Source organism: Pogonomyrmex barbatus, unplaced genomic scaffold (assembly GCF_055798465.1).
Source record: "Pogonomyrmex barbatus isolate J1 unplaced genomic scaffold, ASM5579846v1 scaffold2, whole genome shotgun sequence".
Classification (NCBI taxonomy): domain Eukaryota; kingdom Metazoa; phylum Arthropoda; class Insecta; order Hymenoptera; family Formicidae; genus Pogonomyrmex; species Pogonomyrmex barbatus.
Window position 1 is genome coordinate 2,741,655 of NW_028297116.1, and position 26,625 is coordinate 2,768,279.

Sequence of the window (26,625 nt, forward strand, 5' to 3'; positions counted from 1 at the left end):
AATATACAATATATAATTTCTGTTTGCCTCATTGCAGATCAAAAGTGCATAATGAACGGATTGTGATCATAAAGACATATTAACTAATTTTTCCTTCGAAACTTGTCTTTTCTTGACATTTTTTTACACAACGATATCATATTAAATATAATCCATAATAGAATATTATAACAAAATAGAAAAGCTTTTTATCGATTAATTCTTTAATCTTATATATTTATTAAAATAAAATTAGTTTATTTGATTTTCTCATTATAATCTCATTGTCTTGGCTATAAATGCGATCGCATATATCAATATTATTATTATGGGACGCGCTATGCAACTACGCTAGCAATACTTCTGTATGTTTGTATATTGAATTAAATAAGTTTACATATTGAATACATTATACATTATTAAATAAATAACTAATCTTGTATTTTTGCGCTCTTGCTAAGCCGAATAAAAATTTTTTTACATTCCATATTGTTTGATTATCATAATGATATCAAAATAAAGTAAGCGCTATGCATCGAGCGATTAAATTAATCGCTTATAAGACTCGTAGAAGTCGTCTCGTAATGAGCAATCTTACAATTATACATCGCCTTCAGTCCGCGAAAGGATCAAGATCATATCTATTAAAATGGCAAATTTCGTAAGCCTAATTAGCCACATGCATCCATGCATAATCTATCATATGTGTAATGAAAACATGGAAGGACAAAGCTTATATTGTATAATTAATTTTGTATTTAAGCAAAATGTGATTATTTTGATATTCGAGACGTGCACTTCTATCGTAAACAGATTGTTCCTACTCCAAGCTGCAAAAGTCATAGTTCTATACAATTTATAGAAACTTGAAATATCCTGCATTTTTATATAAAATTTATGTGAGATCACGAGAGATCACTTCTATTCACTGCTATTCAAATAATATACATAATGATATACATATCGAACATCCATAAGATAAAAAGATAGAGATATGTAGAAATAAAAACAGAGATGGAGATAGAATTGGAAATAGAGATAAAGACATATAGAAAAATAATTGTAAGCGCGAGTGAGAAAGGACAAAAGAGTCGGGGGAAACAGAAAAAGAGGGAAAAGAAAGGATATTGAACATATTGAATACATCTTGCATACATCAATTTGTCAATAGCTCGATTGTGCTGTGCAACAGGCAATTGCTTCTACGGTTTATTATTTTTATTTTATATTTCTCAAATAAAATATTAATTTAATATTTTTCTAGAAAATCAAATTAGAAATTTAAAATTATGACCTTGAACAGTATTTTAAAAAATAATTTAAAAATATAATTTTATGATAGACTTTATAGTACTAAATCACTAAATTGAATAAAAATGTTCAGCTAATACAGATCTACAAATAAATCTTTTTAGAATAAATAGAATTTTATTTCAAATATAGATTAAATTATTTAAAGCGTCTATTCATCATTTACGGTATGAAAATAAAGGATTATCTTTTTGTAACTTTAATATGTGAACGTTTGTTATTGCTTAATTTATTGAGAAGAATTTCACTAAATATATATATCTCATTTAATATTTATTATTTACTTGTTAATGAATTTGTTGATAAATTTATTAGCAATGGCTAATCATTACTTTTTCATGAAAATGACATGTATATATTTTACATATGTCTGTGCCAATGAGGATAAAGGATTTTTTCAATTACAAAAATATTGTATGCGTATTGAAACGCATAATACATAGAATATCTATTACAAAAGATTAAATTAATATAATGACAAAATAGTATTATTAATGATTTTTCATTTACTTTTAGTATTATTAACATTAATCTTTTATTTACTTAGACTACGAGTCTACGAAATTGTGAACACTATTTTATAAACATGTTGTATGCAGATATGCATTTATTTTATATAAATATTATCTTTCATTTTTATATTGTCTGTCAAAAATTCCGCCAAGCGCAAAACGTAAGTAAGTTCTGAATGCCTTACCTTACTACTATCGTAGTATAAACATGTAGTAAATAAAATTCTAATGTTTAAAGATGCTATTAATTAATTTAAATTACTTGGCGAAAAAGGGTCCTTGTATATAGTATAAGTAATAGTAAAGAGAATAAAAATAAAACAGAAAGAACAAGTATAATGTATGTGTAATGTATGTGGTAAAAAATAAAATATATATATTTAATTCTTGTACCGATAGTGGCTATAAAGTTTTGCATTACTTTTTATGTTTTAATACACGCATACACACGCGCGCGCGCGCGCACACACACGCACGTAAGCATGCACGCACAATATATAGCATATATTGTATATACTGTTTGCGTGCGCACGTGTGCATATGTGTGCGTGTATACTTTCTTCTATTTTTAAAGTGAAAGATTTATAAATTGTAATTAGTAAAAAATTATTTCATATTTAAAAAATTAGATTTAATTGATTTAATTGTGTGTGTGTGTGTGTGTGTGTGTGTGTGTGTGTGTGTGTGTGTAAAACATGCCATTAAAGAATAATTTAATATTAATCATGATATTAATCGTAAATGTTGATGCAAAATAATATTTTGTCATGGGATCTCGATCTATAATCTTTTCTGATCGTTTCGAAAAAATGTCACATTTGCGATTTTACTTTATACTTTGGAGGAGAGGCTAAAATCAGAAATTTGTGCGATAATCTTTTTTTTTTTTATAAACTCTCCTGTAAAAATGCTTTCCTTTAAAAATGCTTTTATTATGAAAGAGTTCTGATTTTTTATCGAAAAAAAGTTTAGATTCAAATCAATAGATTCAAGTTTAGATTCAAATCAATAGATTCAAAGATTTAAATTCAATCTCCGATACATATACATATTATATATAATATATTGAATAGTATCGAGTATAAATTATATTGTCTTTCATTACAAATTTGCTGCACGCTTGAATGCATACAATTAAAGAATAAATCGATATTGTTACATGGAAAATATATAAATAGAGAATGCATATGCGCAATTATAGTCCTTTATACTTGATTTAAGTGTTTTCACTTACATGTATACAAGCGCGATATTTTCTCTATAACAATCATAAAAGTCATAAAACAGATCTGGAGTCCCTATCTTATTTATTTAGCGATTATAAATTAGCAATATTAGCAATATTATTTTAGAATTGTTGGAGTAGTTAAAAAAAAAGCAAAAAGCGAATAGCAGATGTTCTGTAAAATTGAAGTTTTTCGTCGTGCGTATAAACATGGAAATGGTAGTTCATTCTCTACGTATGCTTTTCCAAAGGCTATAAAAGTGATGTAGACATCTCCCCCTCCCAAAATAAAAATTTGATAGATTGTAATTTTATAAAATAATGAGAAAATAATGATTACTGATAAGATATGAATTCCAAATTGACCATAATACATTAACCATAATACCTAAGTTCATAATTAAGTATACGATTGTACCGTAAGAATAGACTAATACAATGCGATAATAATTCAGTTGCAATGCAAAATTAATGGAATCATCATACGTCAGAAGTCGAGTAGCTCTTGAATATGCATGTCGCGAAATTAAAACAAATTATAAATGTCAACAAATGTGTTAAACGCATAGGAGAAGGTTTCAAATAATAATGGATCTAACGCAGGTTTAAAATGTTTCAAATTGCGAGAAACATAATTGTTTTATGCATGCAATGAAATACAAAGAATAATATATTTTGCATTAATAATTTTTAAAGTGTAAATTCCAAGGCTAAGAGTTCGATATGCATACACGATTTAGTATAGCAAATGCACATGTATAATCATAAATACAAAGATATATGTAATTTAGTAGATATTAGTAATAGTAATTTATATAGAAATTATGTATAAAAAGGGTTACATGCATATTCATATTGTTTTTTTATATTGCATATTTTTTTCACCGAATTCTTATGAAAAGCAACTTTAAATTTGTACAAAATTATTTATATGATACACTGCACGTATTAATCGCATTTATATTAGATATATATCTCAAAAAAATTTACACACGCATTTCTCACACACACACACACACACACACACACACACACACACACACACACACACACACACACACACACACACACACACACGTTTATTTCAAGATAAAACCATTTTTATTTTTAAATTCTAATACTTATGTATTCTTAAATTTTTATACTTTATAACAAATGTTTTAAATAAAACATACAATTAAATAATAAAAACAAACGAATGTATTGAATGCAAGAAATGAGAAACAAAATAAAAAAGATATTTTTAAATTATAAATTAACAAGTAATAAACACACATTTATTTTATTCTTAATTCCTTATGATTTATACAAGGAAAACTAAATTTTATAAAAATTTTATGACATAAAATGAATATTTTCAAACGATATAAAAATGTAAGAGATGTAAACGAAATAGTGGATACAAAATTAAAACAATAGATGTAAAAATTAGCAAAAAATTTTATTTATTAAAAAAACAAATAAGTAAATATTATTCTTATTATTATATTACGTTGCATTAATAAATTTTGGATTAGCGAAAAAACATTATATATATATATATATATATATATATATATATATATATGTATATATATATATATTTAACTTACAAATCTTAGATAACATTACAATAAATTTTACAAATTTTGCACTTAGTAAATTTATAAAATGAGGTACCATATTTACAGAAACAAATAGGAGTACATAAAAGAGAAAATATACAGCGCCTCGCTTGTTGCATTGCGTTAGAAATATTTGTATATTTGAGAAAAAATATTAATCAGTAGCTACATATTTTATTTAGAAGAGCGTCATTCATATTAAGAAGATAAAACATTGGAAAAATAAAATTGGCTTAAAAATGACTCTATATAAACAAATGTTACCCGCGAATTTCTCGTAATTTGACATTATAGTAAATGTTAAATGTAAATGTTTAATGATTTACAATTAACTAAACAATTATAATAACTTTTCATTCAAAAAAATGTACTACATGTATACGTCTTGTATATAGAAGTGACAAATCTCTATTATGTCTGCTTGTACATATACAAACAGATAAATTTACGAAAAATTAAGACCAGTCAATTCATTTCAAGTAAATAAAACTTTGCTGCTCTAAAAGTCTACTAATAGATATCTATAAGTAACGTAAGTTAATGTCCACGAAGATTTTTACAGGGTAGATGCATAAAGTAAAATGAAAGAGATGTACATTTTCTTTTAAACCTTTCGACTTTTCGATGGAAAAGATCAAAATAAAGATATTAAGATTTTAGTTTTCGTAGAGATATATAAATAACTTAATGATAAATGTTACTTATAAAATATGGAAAATAAAACATTATTTTACATATTTTACAGATATAAAAATATCTAAAAATAGCTAAACAAACAATATTAATATTCAAAGAAAATAATTTGTGAAGAACGAGCGAGAACATTATATATTTCGATTAAATTTATTAAACGTACATAAGAAACATATTAAAATAAAAAGTCGAAAGGATCAATTCGTATATATTAGACATTAGATAATGATTCGATTAAAATTCGCTAATTGTCGATAAACGACCGATTCTTACACAGTCAATGTGATAGACAATCTAACGTTAGTCGAGATAAATGATTTTGCCAATTGTAAATGATATAACGGATGATGGTATGAAACTAATTGCAAATATAAATAATTGTCAATTATGTGACATCTTGTAAGCATATAATGCTTGTTAAATAAGCAAGACAATTATTTATTACCGTGTTCATTATATGTATATCTCTGTCTTATATAACTGTTTTATAACATGTTTGAAATCATTAAATATTTTCAATTTTTTATATTATCACGGAGGAAACTGCGCTTGAATTTTATGCAAATGGCTATAGATGTAACGGCTACTAGTTCACAATATCATCATATCACTTATGTTATATCGTGAATTACGTAATAGATATATATCATATAAATTTTTTTTTTATAACGAATATAGACAGATGAAATCATAATGGTATATTTTTATATGCAAATGCAGATTTGATTTTGGTTGTTTTTTGCTTCATTTCTTAATTAGAATAATTTTATATTGATATTTCTAAATATAAAAAATAAAAAAAATAATTAAGAATAAAAATGCCTGTGTGCGTATATAAAATATTATTTATAAGTATAAGATTATTTCAAAAAATAAAATTTATGTAATACAAATTATTATTAATTAAATAATCAATTAAATAATTCTAGATTATATGGCTTTTAATTGATCAGATGTGTTGACTCTTATTCTAAACGTTTCTTTATTTTTATAATAAAATTATTTTTGTTTAAAACAATTGAAATAAAATTTTTGATTAATTAAATATACAAAGTAAAAAGAGAAAGACGAGAGGAGAAGAAAAAATTATACGTATAATTATCGTTTTACGAATAAATAAGAAATATATAATTATATAGATATATATGTAATGTTTATATTAAAACTGAAACAGATCTTTTTTAACATGGATTAGATTTGTGATTAATTCTGTGACCGATTATGTATACATAAATATAAATATTTCTTACAGATGTTTTAATAATTTTTGTACATAGTAATTTTATATTCCGTTTATTTGCATTAATTAATTATCTATAATTGATATGCGATATTAACATTTGCAAATAAATATTAAAATATATCAGATATTGTGAATAAAAAATTGTTATGTTAATTAAACGCAAATAAATTTCTAATACAGATAACCGCATTCAAGCGTATAAATAAAAAATAAAATAAAATAAAAAAGAAAAATAGATGTCGTATGTGTGTGTGTGTGTGTGTGTGTGTGTGTGTGTGCGCGCGCGCGCGCGCGCGCATGCGTGCATGCGTGTATGCGTTTGATTGTGTGTATTATTTGTATCAAAATTAAAAATGAATGTGGAATGTCAAAGCGAACCGCAAGTATAATATTTTAATATTTGTTAATAGTTCTCAAATATTTATAATAAGTATAATCTTGCAACAGTATAATGCTCTAATGATTCATAAACTCTTGCAGGTATTATTACTTTCATCTGCATATGTTATAAAACAAATATAAATATTTTGACAACAAATTATTTTTTTGTATAAATATTATGGGTAAGAGCATTTGATATCATGCGTAGTAACATGTATGTACATAGAATATTTAATCAATTATAATATATTAATCATTATTGTCGTCTTTTTCTTTATAATGAATTACTTATCAGTTAAACATTATCAAATTATATTATTATAACGTTAAATAATTCAAATTATATAATTTCTTAATTATTTAAAACGAAAGTACTAAAAACTTTATATTTAATGTAACAAAATAATGAAACTTTCATCAGATAAAGAGAATTCTGCTATAGATTAGTGTATCTTTAGATAAATATGTAACAATATAATAATTTAAAGAGAAAACATTATAACACGTTTTTTTCTTTGAATTAGATATTGTTTAATCTTTTAACCAAAATAGTTTTTTAATCACTAAATAAAGAACATTAAAAAATTTGTTTATGATTATCAAAAGTTTTCAAAGTATGAATCTTTATATTAGAATTAGAATGTATAATATTATTTGTGCATAAAGTATTAAAGTAGCTTTTGTATCAAGTATTATAAAAATAATATTATACTTTATAAATTTATGATGATTTATGCACATAATGTATCTAATAAAATCAAATAAAATCAAAACCAAAGGAAATATAATTTTGCATATCTTTACATATCTTTTCGAACAAAAGCTATAACTATTTTCTTAAATCAATTACACTTTAGAAATTTTTATTTAACACATTAGAAAAAATAATTTGTTTAATTATATATAGGATGCCGTACAAAATACTCTTTCCTAATATCATTATTTTATTGTATTATTATATAATTATTATATTGTTTTAATTTCTTGTTAATCTCTAATAAAATTTTGCTATAAAAAATGGCTAGGAGTAGTGAAAATTTTGTGCAATTCGTTCGCAAAGATAAGTTTTTTTATAAGTCCAATTTTGATGGAGCAATCTGATCCAGGACTAGACAACTTAAAAGGATAATTAAATAAATAAATAAAAACGCGAATCGATGGAAAATAGTTCGTTCAAGAAAATGAATAGCTTATCTGCATTGATCAAAAGAACACTTAAACCTTTTTTTATCATTTGTCGAACTTTTATAGATATCAAACACAAAATATACTTGTAAAGTGATACTCGTTCTCTCATGATTAAATATCTCTTGAGTTTCTATTTCCAAAGTTTTTTGCACACAACACACAACACACACACACACACACACACACACACACACACACACACACACACACACACACACACACACACGTTATATTGCAAGAGTATTGTTTGTTTGATATGCGTGTATAATACAAAATTGTTTTATGAGAGCATGTGCTTTACATATTGTATTTATTAATAATAGACATTAAGAGTAAACATGTTGATAGTTAATACATATGTCGTAAATAATAATAAAGATGTCACAATTCAGGATGGTTCAAGGCGATAAACATTGCAGCAGAATACGTCGCACTCTGTTACATTCAACCAAAGTCTCATCGAAATTTCAGAAAAATATAAAGAGAAAATTATTGAAAAATTAGAATTACTATTATGTATCATAAAACATTTGATTATCGATCCTGCAATGAAAATTTTTCTGCTGGCAAATGTTTGTTTTTTTAAAGGATGCACTTGTATTCTGTATAAATCGCCCATACAAATGGTCCATTTATGTATGTGATATATATATATATATATATATATATATACACATATGTATATATGTATATACGGACTGAATCGGATCGAATTCAAATAAGACGACTCTTTTACAATAGATTGTTACATTTGTATTGCGTAATTTACATTACATACGTATGTACTCATACATCACTTTTGCTTTATGAAAAGAAGCTAAGCAAAATGGTAATAAAAATGTGAGTGAGAAAACAAGAAAAAAGAGGTAATGTGTGCTGCGTTAAGTGTTATTAAGTATAAAACATAAAAAAAATATAATAAATGTTACATCGTTATATGTAATTATATTATGTAAAAAGAATATGACATGTATAAAAGAGAGATTAATGTAGTTATAATAAATAAGTAATATCTCAAAAAGTCATTGTATAGTTCATTATTATAATGTGATGTAACATTATTACTTCAAGACAATCATACGTCTTGAGTTTGTTTCAATTTATCCCTTATTTATTATTTAGAAAAAAAAAAACAAACAATAGGCATACAACGAAATATGATGTGCAATCAGAAAGACGGTTTTAAATACTTTGAGCTCTGTTGCACGCAAACGTATCGAGTCTCTTCTATGTTTAGAGGAAAAATCTGCTGATATAACATATTTTCTATTGTCATGATAAATTCGTTAATTTCGTTAATTAAAACTTTATGTAAAACGGTGAAAAAGCCTATATAAAGATATATAATTCAATTTTATCGACGTAGTACTACTACTACTACGTTTTAAATAAATACTTTCATTCTCATGTTGTATCGTACATATTTTTATTACGTGCCCACTTAAAACTCTTTCATTTTTGCGACTCAATAGAAATCTCAATAGGTCTTGAAATCGTCACGCCGAGAACCAACTCGAACAATTCAAGTCTTTTTTGTTTTTTTTTTCTCCTTTTTGGTTCTTCTCATCTCGGGGCGCATTTCCTCCCTTTTAACAGATAACTCTTGGCGATGTGCGCTAAAATGGAAGAGAAAAAAGACCTGTTGACCTGTCTCATCTTGACACGTTTGACTTCAAATCCGTTTTCGCCCCTTACACCGGTCCGATCCGATATTACGTTTTCCATGTTTGAAGGGACCTGCACCTGTAGCGTACAACTTTAATTTGCTCTGCTTCGGCGCTTCCACGGTTCGACCGATTGTATTCTCGCATTTGAGCGATTGTTCAGGAAAGCCCGACGGATATGAGAGTCGTACGTTCAAGTTTTGCATCCAATACGTATTGAATCCGGTTGTCCAATGTGCCGCGATTACCTGCCGCAAACGGGAATTGCTTATTGGCGCAAAACCAGGATGAACGGTGTTGCAATTTTTTTTTCCCCCCTTTCTTTTGATTTAATTGCCGACGCTTAATTGCTCTTGATTTGAAAATTATTAATAATTTCTAATTAAAATTTAGTTGAATTTTCAACGTTCGCATAGAAAATACGAAATAACTGAGACACCCTATGTATTACGCTAGAGGGAACACGCCATGGTTTTTGGTGCCTGACTGTCTGCTCCCACACGACAAATCACAACCTGATTAATTGACTGGATCAGTCAGTTCACTGGTTAAACGTTGTTCATTAGGCGAAAAACGTGACCTAGACGACCTCCGAACAAGTTATCACAGAACGAGAGGTTTTTTATACACGAGATTCTAAATATGCTAAGTAGCTTTACTTGGGAAACGCCCGGTCAGGAAAAAAAGAGGTTCCATTCGCGTGTTCAAGATATACAACACGGGCGTTCATTCATTAGTTCTTCTCTTCGATTCCGAAGATAGATATATAGCAACGCCAGCGGCGAATAATTATTCAAATTATTCAGATTTTGCAAATCACAAAATTAGCTCACGTTTTGGGCCTCAAATGTATCCTTGTCGAAATTTAGGCTACCAGAAAAGTATCTGAAAGCATTATAATTTCGAGTCAATTTTTTAAGCGACCTATTAATTTGGAAGGAGGTTTTATAACGAGAGGAAGAATATAGAAAGCAGATTAAAAAATGCATAAAGTAGAATTCATTTGTTGAAAATCATCCGAATCAATTTGAATGAATAATCTTCACGATATCGCTTTTATTTACGAAATAAATCATCAAGCTATTTAGATAGAAATGTGAAATGTGAAATAAAAGTATTTCGTATATCGTATTGTCTTGTGTTTCTATTGAGACGTGCCTGCTTTGCACTTTGAAATATTTTCTCACAATTTCTATTGTATTGTATGTAGTAAGTATATTAATACCTTACTATCTTTTTTTATTTGTAAGGGTATTCTCTCTCTCTCTCTCTCTCTCTCTCTCTCTCTCTCTGTCTCTGTCTCTCTTTTTTCGTACATTTAGTAATTAAGAGATACATTTTTATTGTTAACAATTTGTACTTTTATTCGTTAACAATTTGTTTCGTCCAATGATCGCAAATTGCAAAAATCAATTACAAAAACACTTTTGATAAATTAATTCTTTTGATAGCTTTTTCAACAACTATCACGCGTCTATTCAGTCCCTTTCCTTTGTTTTTAATCTCGCTGCGAAAAAAAGTTGAAGTTAATCTCGTTGTTTGTTCGGTTTGTTGGACCGTGAACAAAAAACTCTCTGTTTGGATCAATTACTCTTTAGCGACATTGAAGTTTTAATGTTTTCATTTCGGCGATTTTTTTCCGGAGTTATTTCTTTCTTCTGATTCTTCTTCTTCAAACAGGTTTAGGCTCGCGTTCACGTGAATAACAACTCCGAGCTTAGTTCTTATTAATTCGTTCTTATTAATTCGTATGATTTCTGAGAATCGTATGTCCAGTCATTTTATATACTCGTGTTGTAAATATCTATTGAGACAAATAGAATCGTGAAAAGAGAGTCAGAAAAATGTTAACTTTGTAATCGTGAAATTTTGAAAATTTCACGTTAACGCGCGCAATTGAACTGTTCATCATGCGGAATACGACAAGTTAGCGTTTCCTTCTTTTTGTTGAAAGATGACATATGTAGTTGTAAATGCATTAAATTGTACAATGTGATGAATAAAATTTTTTTTTATGTATTTGCAACATTTTGCTGAATTGCTGAAATGTTAATTAGATAATTGACGTCACAATTAATTACAATCTAATCGGTCATTGTTTTTTGAATATGCACAAAATTGATTGTAATTTTATAAAATGATTTAATTTGGGATTTGGAAAGATTGATAAATTATATATACAATTTACATATTCAATTAAAATATTTTTAATTATGTTTATTAAAAAAAAAATATTTAGCAGCAATGTAAAAGTCTTATCAATTTTTTACGTGCTTTTATTAACTATAAATTTATTCTCAATTCATTCTCAATTTCAATCTCAATTTAAATAAAATATATTTGAATTATAATTTTAAAATCAATCTTAAACAATTTGTTAATTTGAGACAGATTTTGCGACAAAATTAGGAGTATAAAAAGAAAATTAAAATATATAAAAGTGTTTTCGAATGCAATTTTCCTTTTCATATTTTATTGCTACAACAAATCCTTTCAAAGAAGAAAGAATATTTAAAGAATGAGGAACAAAAGAAGTAGATTAATGCCGATATGGTTACTTTGTTTAATTTATTCTGTAATTTAAAAGAGGTGGAAGAGAATGGAAACAAAGAGCAAAAGAGCGTATATCCCATAATAATCAGTGCAAGAGAAAAGACTTTTCAATTTTTTTGGTAACACGATTAATTTTAATAAATTTGCCGACAAAATGATTCTTCATTGTGTTCGCAAGCTATTGATTTGATTAATATGTCTTTTCAAAAAAATTAATTTTTCCAACTTTCCCATATTCCTAAATGCTTGGACAATCTAAATATATCGAAAGATCGTTTCATTATACATGTATATATGCTACATTATACTCTCTATTATATATTGGATCAATTTTTTGCAATATTTTTTAGGTAGATTCTTTAGTTTCGCTTCTTTAGTTTAAGCTGCTTTAGAAATATATCTTCATAATTCAGATGTAAGTTAATCGGTTGAGAAGATTGATAAATGACTGCAAAGTTTTAGAGAAATGGTTAACTTTTGTAGTACTTTGCAGAAATTTTATTCTATTGTTGCAAAAATATAGGACAAAACGTCGCGAAAAGAATAAGCCGATGAAAAATGAGTCAGACCTTCGAAAACTGATAATTAGAGTTATAATTCATCTTAAGTTTAATTAACGTAGAATTACTTCGTAAATTTTAGTGATTATTAAAAATTTATCAAGTTTGATTAATTTATCGAGAGTTGACATTAATTATTAGAACATCTTTAATCATTACCGTTTATATCGCAACATTAGATCTCTCTGTTGTTTTGTCATATCTGATATTTTAATACAAATTGTAAACAAAATTTTTATTAAATTTTGAGAGTTGCTATTTTACTAGAATATATACAAAAGTGATAAATTGGTAAACAATATTTGATAGATTTGGTAGCAATATTTGATATTCAACATTACATCATGTCCATATCCTTTTTAAAAGATGACAAATATTTCAATTATTAGATATATTTTCTTTTTGTATAAAAAGCAAACATTAATTTAATTTATTTACGAAATATTTTTAAAATAAATAAAATGTGTGTTTCTTAAGATATTCTTGGTTTTTGCAAATTGCAAAAGTTAGTAATTATTTTATATACTTTTATATATTTTGAGATAAATGAATGTATAATTGGCTTAAGAAAAATAGAAAAAAAGAAGAACTCTCTAGAAATTTGAGTAAAAAATTAAAAATTCGGTTTATTCGCTGATGAATATCTTGTATCTTTTAAATAAAATGCACTTGCTTGCAAATACCTTTTGTATATAGAAAATAGTGAAAGTAATAATAATATTAAACAAGAAATATATTACTTATCGTTGATAAAAACTTTAAAAAGTGCGCTGTTAAAGGAAAATAAACCAAGCGTATTATACACAGTAAAAAACATTTTGTATTTGTGTTAAAATCGATCCTTGTTAAAATTTTTATGTTAAATAATCTACATATTTATGTAACTTTAACACATGTCTATTATGTTAACTGATCTTAACAAATATAAAATGTAAAATTATTAAAATGATATAATGAATAAGAAATGTGTTAAAATAACACAATTCATACGTATTTATTCAATATGTTAAAATTCACACAAAAAAAAAGAATGTTGATTTTACTCTATAATAGGAGTGAGGATGACTTGTTATTATTCTTTGTGTGGTTTCGGCAGTCTTGAATTTTAACGCATCTCGACATGTTATTTTATCATAAAAATTATGTTAATTGTAATACACAATTAACTTCAAATTAACATCAAGAGTACAGTTTCTTTTTTGTTAAAATATTAACATAGTGTCGGTGTTACTATTTAACACATCCATATTATGTTAAATTAACACAAAATTTTGAGTGGATCGTTTGGGACATGCGATTTATGTTAAATTCAACACATTTTTTTCCAACGGTGTATAAAACGTATTATATTATATATTGGATAAAAATCGTCGAAAGACGATATTTCCAGGATATTATCAAAGTATGCACATTACTATTGTTTCTAACTGAGGTTAATTATGGGAATTGAAAGTATTCATTTTTTTTTTGAAAAGATCAGTTCAAATTTTATTCAGAGCTAAAATTGGGCTCAGCTTCAATCGATTTTTAATGAAATGAGTTAAATAATTGACGTCAGTGGACAGCTTTCCAGAGTCCGCACTCAACCTTGGATGTATATACTATACTAAACCAAAGTTACCCCGTTCCTGTATTGAGTAGCACTCCCCACTGCACTGACTGGTTCATTAACAATTACATGGACAACCATGGCACAGATGCCACGATATATAAAGTCACGAGGAATCGGCGTGGCTAGCTATTAGTTCGGATCGTTTCATCGACCGGTTTTGCGGAAGGTTTCGATTTCCTATATGTCGATATCTCTCGGACAGTCGTAAATCGACCAATTTAATCGACCGATTGGCCCAACGCGTACCAAAGTGAACAACTTGAAGTCGCATTTATACGTTTTATTATATATACTCGAACCCTTCCATCCAATTGTTCCGCTGTTCAATCGTAATCACTTATCGAAATTTAAAGAAGACCTCGATTGCCAAGTTCGCGTTTTAATCAAATTTTTCTATTATCGCTTCCCCAAAGTTCGTTTCGTGTCTCGAAGAATTGTCGGTAGAATTTCCTAGCTGCCATTATAATGCTCGCCAAGAGAAATACCGGTCTCCTTTTAACGATCGTTACTTGTCTGCTGATGAATTATTGCGAAACATCGTGCATCGGAAAAACCATGTTGAGTGAGTATGATGTTTAAACAACCTTCCGATGTGTGATAAATTAGATATAATGTAAAACCAAATATAAATTAGATGTAGTACAAAATCAAATATTTTACCACCAAATCAACAAATATACGGCATTTCTTCTTATTTTCTATTCTTCATTTATTTTTTCGCAACGAGAGAGAAATGCATAATTATACACAAGTCAAATTTAGATTTTTCTTAATTGATTGTATCACTTGTAATTTAAAAGTTTCATCGTACATGTAACATCTCTACAAACATGTGTAATTTTTCGTTAAAATTATTAAAATGTTCGCTGGTAACGTACAAATTGAAGGCAATCTCATTTTATGCATTCATATTTTAATATTTTTTAATATTTCAAGATGCTTTTTTGTTAACTTTTTTTAAATTTAGTCCGACAACCAAACTAATTAATATAAGTTCATAATTAATAAAAGCAGCCTGTTATCGTAAAACTATTAACTATCGAATCTGGCATATCAGGAAAGATAACTATGTAAAGATGGCGGAAAGAATGTATATCGAGCTAAATAGGAATAGTCAATCGAGAGCTATTTATTTTACATACCACAAGTCCTTTCCCACGAAACTCATTTTGAAAGCTATGATGAGAATCGAGCTAGCAGGTGCCGACCGAATTGTATTATTACGTTCAGTACCAAGCCCATCTCATTTCCGGTGCAAAAAGAAACTGATGTTTCCAGTCATAGCGAGACGGCCATCCAACCAAATACGAATGTCACTCGAGTTTGTTTTGCCACTTCAATGGATACTAAACGCATCAACGATACAACGATGCGTCGTATTGACTCGAATCATGATTAATTGCCATTCACCGAAAAGGGAGTTCGACTATCGTTCATTATCCCTAATAATATCATTTCGTTTGTTCATTCAATGATCCGTTCGTTATCAAGAATTACCATTTCTGCTTGTGTTTTAAAAATAAATAAATGGGTTGAAACAAATATATAAGTGAGAAGAATGAAAAGTTTGCGACGGTCTACATATGCTCCGATACATGTGTTACACACTCTATTATTTTCTTCATTTTTTACTTACACATGTTGGTTCTCATATAAATCTTAAACAAATTGTATGAAATATTAGCCAGAGACGTGAGGCGTGAGTGAATGAGTGGGCGAGAGTAGGCGAGAGGGAGAGTAGGGGAACGAAAGAAAAATGAAAGAAAACTTACAGATATATTATTATTTTTCTTTTTATTAATACAATTGTCAAAAATCTTCCATCTTATCGATCCATTTATCATAATCTAAAAATGCTCAATTTCGTTTTGCACTCATCGTTTTGCACAATCTTAACTAAATTAAAATAATATAATTGATTTATAATTGAGAAAAATTAGAATCCAAAGAGAATCGAAGAGAAAAATTAGACTTCCATATTCTAGATGAAGCTCTGACTGACTTTAGTAGCAATATCCGAATCCGTTGAATTTTTAGATACATACGTGTGCGATCAACGGATAGAAAACTTATTCCATCCGATTAAGATAAAAATCAATTTCAGGAATAAATTAGTGGGCATGTCTTCGCGTGCAAAAATTATTCGACATTTGTATTCGGCAGAATATTCTCGCCTAAAATAGTATTCGATGACTGCTGTAAATTCAAATCGCTGATCATTATCGAGAGTGCCTCAAGTACGAAGTATATTACGAGAAATGTCCACGTTTTTAATGACACACAATCCGGTTTGAAAATGGTTAAGGATCTATCGTGCGTACGTAACTGTAAATAGTATGGAGGTTCTCAATTTAATAACTTGCACATGTTTCACCATGATATATCGTAATAATATAACGTAAACATTACGTTAAATAATATTGCGTTACTTTATTATTCCCTGAAAAGTTTGCAGTACAGCAAAATATAGGCGCTACATCATATAGAAAAAAAAGTATAACAAGAAATTTGCGATAATTAATTGGCAAATTAATAATCGGCAAAATCTTGTATTCCTTTTATATTCTTTGATTAGAGGGAATTTCTTAAAAGCATACTTGACTCAAGCGTAATGTGAATCTCCTCTTGGGTGCATCGCGATGCACATCGAGCGAGCCATTTAAGCGAACTCTACGCGAACTGGAGGTCCATTTACCTCATTAAATTTCTCGGTTTCTTTCCTTTTTTTTTTTTTTTTGAATCGAGAATTGAGAAAGGAATACGAAGATCGTGCAGAGATACAAATCTCGTAAGATAGATTGGAAGTATCCGCTGACTGTACGGCTCCCTATCGATCTTTGTATATGACGGAAGGTAACAATTAACTCGCGTGATTCGACGCGGTACGATGATGCGATAATCGATCGCATTACCGATGCAGAACTTGGACCGTTTTCACTCTACTTGGTCTATTTCACAAAGGCTGTACAGTTAGTCGTCTTTCTTGTTCTCCCCCTTGTGCTCGAGCGTACTTGATGAAGTATTCTTGTAACCGAGCGTTGCCGCGGTGCGAGTGATTGGAACAATAGCGGAATAAAATAAATGGAAAATCTTCATGTTAATATTTTCGATGTTAAATCAACGTTAAATAAATTTTAATAATAATTCTTCATTTCAAAGCTTTTCAACAGCTCGATAAACGCTAAACGCTCCTGTTTAGCTTCGTGATATTCGAATAAATAATATCTTTACATACTCGAGATTCGTAAAAGAATCAGATTCATTGGTTTATTTTGAGGTGATTTGTTTTGAGATTGAAACATCCATATCGTTAATTTCTATAGAAAAGGGAGATATTTTTCTCCTACAACATATACATCCGGATACTGTATTATTACGAAATGCATAATTTGTAGTACCTTTATTTAATTTAATTAATCTTGTTGCTTTATGAGTGGAAAATTGAATATAATTTTGCTTTTTTTATCTGGATATTATTGATCTAATTTTTTTATATAATTGAAACAATATTCTGCACAATACATCAGTAACAAACATTTAAAAAAATACATAGATTAATATCCATTTTTTTTATGTAAAGTTCATAAAATAGAGGGTAGAGGGAAAAAGAGATTTTAAAAACTGTACAAGTATCGAATATCAATAAAAGCGAAATAAAGTTAAATAAAAAATTAATAAGGTTGACAAAATGGATTATTTAAAAATGGAAAAATGATAATAATCTCAGTTATTTCATCAATTTTATTTTTGAGGCCCAATTTATTATTATTATTATTATTGCAAATTATTGAAAATTATTATTACAATTACTATTATTTCTTTTTATAGTAACGCGCACAATATCTAATCTAACACAGATTATATTGAAAAAGATGAAGAAAGTAATCTATAAATATCAAGAGATCGTATAATATTTCAATATCTTTCTATTACCTCGATTCCTATTACTCTACTCCTGTTACAGTTAAGAAAATATAATCACATATCTGAACATATCATTGGATTCTACATCATTTTATATAATTCTTTGGATATCCCGTTGAAAGAAGGATCATATTATAATACTCTTCTTTAATGATAAATGCGACTAGCGATATATATATATATATATATATATATATATATATATATATAGATGTATTTATTCGGAAAACAGCTGAATAGTAGGAAATACCATCTTGCAGAATCCGGGGGTATATCGTGTGAGGAGAAACAAATTATCTTGGACGAACATAATCGATTGAGACAGCTAGTGGCACTGGGACAGATACATGGTCAACCAGCTGCGGCGAATATGATGGAAATGGTAAGTAGACGTATATTTTATTTCATCTTTTGAGAAGCTATCACTTCTGTAGCTTGAAAAAGATATATTCCTATGAATAATAGATAAATAATAGAGAATAAAAGGGTAAAACTAACAGGCTTTTCCTGTTTCTCTCTCTCTCTCTCTCTCTCTCTCTCTCTCTCTCTCTCTCTCTTCCTCTTACAATTATTTCTAAATATTTTACAACATTTAGAAATATTAAATAAGATATTATTTAATATTCGCAATAGGCAATAGATTTGTATATTATAGTAACCTAAAACAAGATTGTAAAATAAGATGTAAAAAAAAGTGTTCAAGTATACATTTTAAGAAAAGCAATTAATTTACATCATTAGTCGATGTTATAACGGATTAATCACAATTCAAATTGATATTAAAGTTGAAAAAACATTTTGTAGATACATTGCTGTATAATTAATGTTATAATGTACATAAGTTTTACGGACATTTCATATTGTTTTAGATATGGGATGATGAACTAGCTACGATAGCACAGAGATGGGCGGATCACTGCGCCGAATCACACGACAGTCTAAGAAACGTTCGTAAGTAAACAAATTGTATCAGCAATTACTTTCATTATTATTTATCACGTTGTATATGTATAATAATATTATCCTTATATTATCTTATTATTAATTTGTTATAAAAATGACATAATATTACAATATTTCTAGGATACTAAAAGAATATTACGTAGTTGCAATGTTCTAGTATGTCGAAGAAGAATAGTATTGTAAAAAACTGTTTTCTTTACTTCTTCTCTCTCTATTTTGCATTACTTTCTTGTATTACTTTCTTATTCTCCTTTGCTCCCTTTACGTCCCTTTGTTTCTTTTGCGATAATTAAAATTCTCAGAGAGAGACTGACATTTATTGATACAATGAAACTACATAATTAGGAATAATAAGAATATTATAATTCATTATTTATATTAGGTTATATACATTAATTAAGCGTACAACTTTTTTTATTATATTGAATAAAAGACAACGTGTTTAAATATATGCATACGCAAGGAAGAAGATGTCATTTCTCGCGAAAATGTCAGCGAGAATTTTGTTTGAAACATATGCAAAAAAGGATTAAAATTAATGCAATAATAATTATATTAATTAAATTAAAAAAAAAAACAAAATTTTGATACTAAACATTTCAAGTTATCCTAAAAAGATATGAATTTCTACTTATTATTCAAAATAAAAATTTAAGTAAAAATATATATAAATATATATAAATATTCTGTATTATAAGCTGATAAACATAAAAGCTATAGTATCATTTTGCTTCGTTATCTTAATTTTGCGTATTGTTGTAACAGAGTGAAAGAAAAGATTTAATAAGGACTTCTTAATTTCACGCCCTTTTCGTTTAACGCGCACGTCCACGATTGATCAAAAACGATCAATTTATAGGTAGATTTGCAGTGGGACAAAACATTGCTCGCTCATGGACGACTAGGCCTCCGGGACCTTACGATGGCGAGCCAGATTGGAGACGACAAATTTCTGGTTGGTTCAACGAGGTACAATATTATCATTCCGGTTACAGTAAAACCACCGGGCATTACACACAGGTTTGTAATCGAAGCTTGCAATTTCAGGAATACATGAGCGTTAGACTCGAGAGTTAACTTATCAATAGGTTTTTTTTTATTGCGTACTTTTAGTTTATCCGATTCCTGCTGTAAACAATATCTATAAAGGAAAGCTGTGGAAAAAAGAAAAATATATTCTATAGCAAAATTATTATTGCCATTTTTTTGTATATCCAATATGAAAGTGATACTAGACTACGTCTACTATCGTCAATTTGATCAATTGATATTATTATGTTTCATCAATGGAGCAAAAAAATTTCACCGAATAAACTTTATTGAAAGATAAATCTATTGACAAAGACTGGACAATCTGTATTTTTAACAAATAACATATTTCTTATACTCAAACTCGCTGTCATTATTTTAATAATATACAATGGGACAAGAAAATCAAAATATATTAATATAGCTTTAGAACAAAATTGTTTTTAGCAAATAAAACTGTCAAATCTTTATCGAATCTTCATATGTCTGCTGTACATATAATGATGAAATGCAATTTCACATTAATAAACTGAACATATATAATATAATTACCATATATAATATAATCACAATATATCATTTCTCGTTAAATGATGACATCACATATTTCAGAGGTCAATTTCATTCGTAGGTCAGTTTCGAAATAAGTCCGAAAACTCGATCGGTTTGTAAATTGCGAACAGCATTTAATTCTTATTCTATTAAACTTGTTATTTTATGAATTTTCATGAGATCACGGTTTATGAAAAGAATTTTAGCGTAGTGAGTTTGTCGTCGTGCGAAAAAAAGTTGTTTCCTTTTTGCTTTTTATTAATTATTTATCATGCTATCAAAAACGCGCATAATGCGGGAGACGCTTAAAAATTGCATTTTAATTTAATTTACATTTAAGGAAAGATCTTAAATCTTTTTGAAAAAGAAAAATCTTAAAAGTTACCAATGCCTCTATTTTTATTAAAAGAAATTTCTAAATTCTCTATAAGTTATATAACTCTATATATATATATATATATATATATATATATATATAGAGTTTTTCTTAACTTATAGAGAATTTAGAATATATATATATATATATATATATATATATATATATATATATATATACATATAGAGTTTTTCTTAACTTATAGAGAATTTAGAAATTTCTTTTAATAAAAATAGAGGCATTGGTAACTTTTAAGATTTTTCTTTTTCAAAAAGATTTAAGATCTTTCCTATACACACACACACACACACACACACACACACACACACACACACACACACACACACATCTCGCATATTCATATTTGATAAATATTTGAAAGTATTTTAAAAGACTTTCATCAGGATCTTTATTTCCCGAATCAATATATTCAAAGCATAATCGCTTCCATTTGTCATGTTCACACGCAAGCAATTGGTGAATATATAAATAAATATAGTACATATTTTGAATTAATTTTAGTTGGTGTGGAGCGATACTTTTCTAATAGGATGCGGATACTCATTCTACTATGATCCGGCTCGCGGTTATACCAAGAATTATGTCTGCAATTATGGCCCGAGGTAAGACCTCTATCTCGTAATACTATTATTGCTATTTTTTTTTTTCTATACTTTGCGTTTCTTTCACATTAAAGTATGAAAATATAAGTAGTTGTGTCAAATGATATATTGCAGAACAACCATAAGCGTATCCAGGGGAGAGGGTTGGGGATTCGATTCTCTCTTGAAAGAAAGGAGTCTAAAACGGCCAATTTTAGCTGTGAACGAACACCTTTTAAAACCTATGCGGTTATCATTTCGAAAGTATCCATATATCCGTGAAGGAAATATTCGTTTACTTATCCGAGAAAGCTTGGGAAATCTTTCAAAAATCATAAAATAGAGTGTTTGAACGCTTTGCAAAAAAAATTTTTTTTTTTTTAACGAACGATGGATGATAAATTTCAAAACTGATGTGTTTACACTTGACACATTTATAGCGTATTTTACATCATCCTCTCAATGTAGATTATTATCTTAAATTTCAATAAATTTTCGTAAAAATTTGGATTTACTCTCAAAAGTTGAGAGGATGATGTATTAAGCTAAAGCGCCATACTACAATGCGTTATAGATTCTTTAACTTCATACTTCTTTGATATTACTGCGAGAAATAATCGTAAAAACCAAAATTGATTTTAAAGATAAAAAGTAGATGAAAACTTTAAGATGCCGTTTGCGAAATGGGCAAACAAAAATTTCGTTGTTTGCAATGAATCGATGAACATGACCAAAATGGCTAGTTTTAGCCTATTTAAACGAATTTATCTCGATAATCTGACACGACAGACTAATTCTGCGATCTGGATTTGAATTAGCATACAAAATTACGTAGGCAAGAACTTCTCCTTTTTTTTTTCAGAATACAGGAATATGCATACTTGTATAATTTTAAAATTTTTTTTCTTCGAAAAGTCTGAATAAGTCTGACAAGTCATTCGACGCTAAAAATCATGTTATGTCAAAAAATCATTTTATCGTTCCAGTGGAAATGTACTCGGCTTTCAACCTTACAAATCTGGGCAACCTGCGTGCAGCAATTATGGCATGTCCTATAGCAATAGATACGCCGGATTATGCTGTTAGTATCACAATTTTTTTCTTATATAACGTAATCATTTTAATATTTATTTTACATTCTCATGTAAAAATTCTAATTTTAAATATATCAATTTTCAATTTTTCATTAGAATCCCTTATTTTTTTATTTTTTTTTTTTTAATTTACGAACATATGATTGGATACAATGTCATCTTTGATTTTTTATATGTAATAAAATCCTTGATGTTTCTAAAATCATGAAATTAGCAAGATTATTTTCATGCATTTCACTGTTATTATGCTTATATATTTTTTATGTAGATTGTAAATGCTTGTAACAATTAACAAGTTCAATTTAGTTTTTATATAAATAAACGATATACAGAATTCAATTTTTTTTTTAGAAAATGCAAAAAACTAAAAAAAAATAGTGTACTACATTTGAAATTTTTCTCTTATTTAAAATTAAATTTTCTTTTGTTTGTTTTTTACCTTTTTAGTGACATAACACGTATGTACATACGAATTAATGAATGTTATGTGATTACAGCTCGTGGGACTTATTATTACCTAGGGGCTCTATGTGTATACGGATAATGCGGAAAATGTAAATATTTATGTAATACAAATTTTGAGATGCATCTAACACTTGTCCAGTTTACCTAATGTTACAAGTTTTTGGAAATTTTGAAAAGTAGGACTGTGATAAACAGTGTAAACAAGCGAATTATTCTCTTAATGCTGATAGAATAATCGACGATATTATGTAGATAGATTGCAATTAACAGTTTTCGTTAGTTAAGGTAAACATAAGCTGATTTGTCATGCATACGATATCAATTTATATACATGCGACAAATTATTAAATATTATCATGTAAATATGTATTAGTGATATTGGATTATGTAAGATATTGCTAAAGGTATGTTCCACTTGACACTTGCAACGCTCTTAGAATTATTTCATCTCTATTGTTCATTAAATGTTAAACAAGATCATATAAATATTTACGAGAGCTGCGACAGTTAAATGGAATGTATTTTCAAGATATCCAGGTATCGAGTATGAATTCGAATAACGAGAAAAAAATTTCTTGTCGTTGAGTTTTTGTGGTCACATTTTGTCGCGTCATAAAACAAATCTGTAATGATTGAAAGTCTGTATATAGAATTGGTATTTATAAGAGAATAGTTTAACAAATATACGGATAAAATGTGCAACACACATAAAAAGAGTTTTAAAGATTATGAAGAAATTATATACACTAGAATATCACTCTATATCTCTTTAGGGAGTTATTAAATCAAGTTGATTTCTATTCTTTATAGTACAACTATCTTATTAACAGACGTGTATCAAGAAGATATCTTTTGTCCAAGATAAAGATTAGGATTCGAAAATTTTCTTTATCCGTTTATTTTAATTCAATTCATCTAGTCTCAATTTACGATCTGTAGAAGTTATTCATCAAGTTAATAAAAGAGTAACAAAGTGTTGTTAAATTTTAAGTTTAATACTCGCCACTCGCGAGTAAATATATCGCATAAATGTAAATATTTTCATAATGCAGATATATATTACACATATATATAATTATATATCGTTATCATTAAGTATCGAAATATTGTATCTCATTAATAATTAATAATTATTCTTGTTGCATATATGTGTAACTGCAGAAATAAAGAGAAGCGATATAAAATGTTTTCTAATTTATACACTTTATTTTCTAATTCATATATATCTACATTTAGATTCCTCAAATAGAAGCTTTTCCATTAGCTTTTTCAGCTTTTTAGCTTTTTACGTAGCATTATATAAAAAAAACATATTTCTCTGCTCAAAAAAATAAATATTCCAATCTGAACATTTTTTTCATCTCATACTAATTCAATTTGTTTAATTTCTAGCGGTTTATGAAGTGATTTATAAAAAATGATTTATAAAAAAAAATTATCAATTAGGTTTTTTTAATGAGACGCTCGTTATAATATTATATCATGTACAGCTTATAAATTAAATAACTTACCATCACTTTCAATATTATTGATAATAAAATTAAAAACAAAATTGAATTGTACGTAATTTGTAATAAATACTAAATAAACCTAAATTTTCTTTTCATTTCTAATTTGCATCGTTATTTTTTCAATTTTACACTTAAATATGCACAAAAAGAATGAGATCGCAAATCTAAAGTCAATTATTCTTCTGTAATGTGAAAATATAATTGGAAATTTTGACAAAATAAGTCTCCAAACAAAGAAGAGGAAAAGCAAAAGCGTAGAAAGCTTGAAAAAATGAAAGGTCCACAAATTTATGAAATCTTTATTACGTTCGTCTAATTTTTTATTCGCAAAAATTCAGATTTAACGCAAATATCTTAAAATGTCTAAATATCGATTTAAAGAACAATCAAATATCACAAATATTTTTGGATTATTTATTCAAATTAAATAGAGACAGAGATTTTAAATTACAAAGATTGGATTCAATATACATTTAGTCCATTGTTCTAACTCAATTTGTTTCTTTTTTGATTCGGAATTAGGTATTGTATCTCGAGATGACGAAAATGAGTTGAAAAGCAATTGATGGGATTGAGGTAAACATGATAAAACAACTTAAAATTGAAAAGCGATCAACTTTATACAATAAATTATTTTTTATTATGTTTCAACATAAGTATAAAGTGCGAAACAATTGCTGGGCGATTTTTCAGTTTTTGTGTGTATTAAGTAATCCCATTCTTTCATTATATAAAAAAAATCATTCACTTTTAATTCATTCACAGAATGTATCTAAAAAATCTTTATTCATATTTTAAATCGAACAGTAAGATAATTCTCTTTAAATCCGCATTCTTCTTTTTTTGATATTTTTCAATAAATAAAAAAACCATGAATCTTCGCTCGTTTAATAAGATACACAGATGATAATTTTATTTGACTTTAACTTAATCATTAAAAAACGTATAAGTATTCCTATTTTTTTTTATTTTAGACATTGTACCGCTTTCAAGACGAAAAGGAGAAGAGAAAAGAAAAAGAAACAATAAAATATCGGTAAAGCGCTATTTTTTAATACTACTTACTCTTATTATAAAAACTAAATATTATATATACATATACATATATACATATATATACATATATACATATATATATATATATATATATATATATATATATATATATATATATCAAAATCTTATAGTATATAATTCTAAAAGAAGAGCTATATTTTATATATATATATATATAATATATATATATATATAAAATATAGCTCTTCTTTTAGAATTATTTACTATAAGATTTTGATTTGGAAGTAGCTTTACAATTCGTAATTAAATAATTTTAAGTTTATCAAAGATTGCAATCCTATACATACTCCATAATAAGAATTCAAAATTGTTTAATTACGACCTTCCGATATATCATCAAGAGTCTCATATTGATCACAGATTGTAAAACATCGTTTCGTTTGTTGATATTGGACAAAAAACAATGTTTTCACGTACTAAATGCACAATAATCGAAACTTATAAAGAATTACAATTGTCACATTCTATATCTACGAAAAACAAACAATTTCTTAATAATAATATGAT

General features: G+C 27.3%; 1 protein-coding gene across 1 annotated transcript; it reads left to right on the forward strand.

Annotated features, from left to right (window-relative positions):
• Positions 1–2,633: 2,633 nt before the first annotated feature.
• LOC105430538 (venom allergen 5) lies at positions 2,634–24,714 on the forward strand. The gene is made up of 7 exons (XM_089077033.1): positions 2,634–15,087; positions 18,710–18,831; positions 19,319–19,400; positions 20,272–20,432; positions 21,892–21,992; positions 22,958–23,052; positions 23,563–24,714. The coding sequence occupies exons 1-7, from the start codon at positions 14,991–14,993 to the stop codon at positions 23,607–23,609; spliced, it is 705 nt and encodes a 234-aa protein (XP_088933159.1). The 5' UTR covers positions 2,634–14,990; the 3' UTR covers positions 23,610–24,714.
• The last annotated feature ends 1,911 nt before the right edge of the window (positions 24,715–26,625 follow it).

What these genes read in the sequence shown, in the direction of transcription:
- LOC105430538 (XM_089077033.1), top strand. Translation starts at nt 14,991, where the DNA reads ATGCTCGCCAAGAGAAATACCGGTCTCCTTTTAACGATCGTTACTTGT. An exon ending in CCACCGGGCATTACACACAG is followed by an intron (nt 20,433 to 21,891) that starts GTTTGTAATCGA and finishes AATTAATTTTAG; the next exon opens with TTGGTGTGGAGCGATACTTT. An exon ending in TAGATACGCCGGATTATGCT is followed by an intron (nt 23,053 to 23,562) that starts GTTAGTATCACA and finishes ATGTGATTACAG; the next exon opens with CTCGTGGGACTTATTATTAC.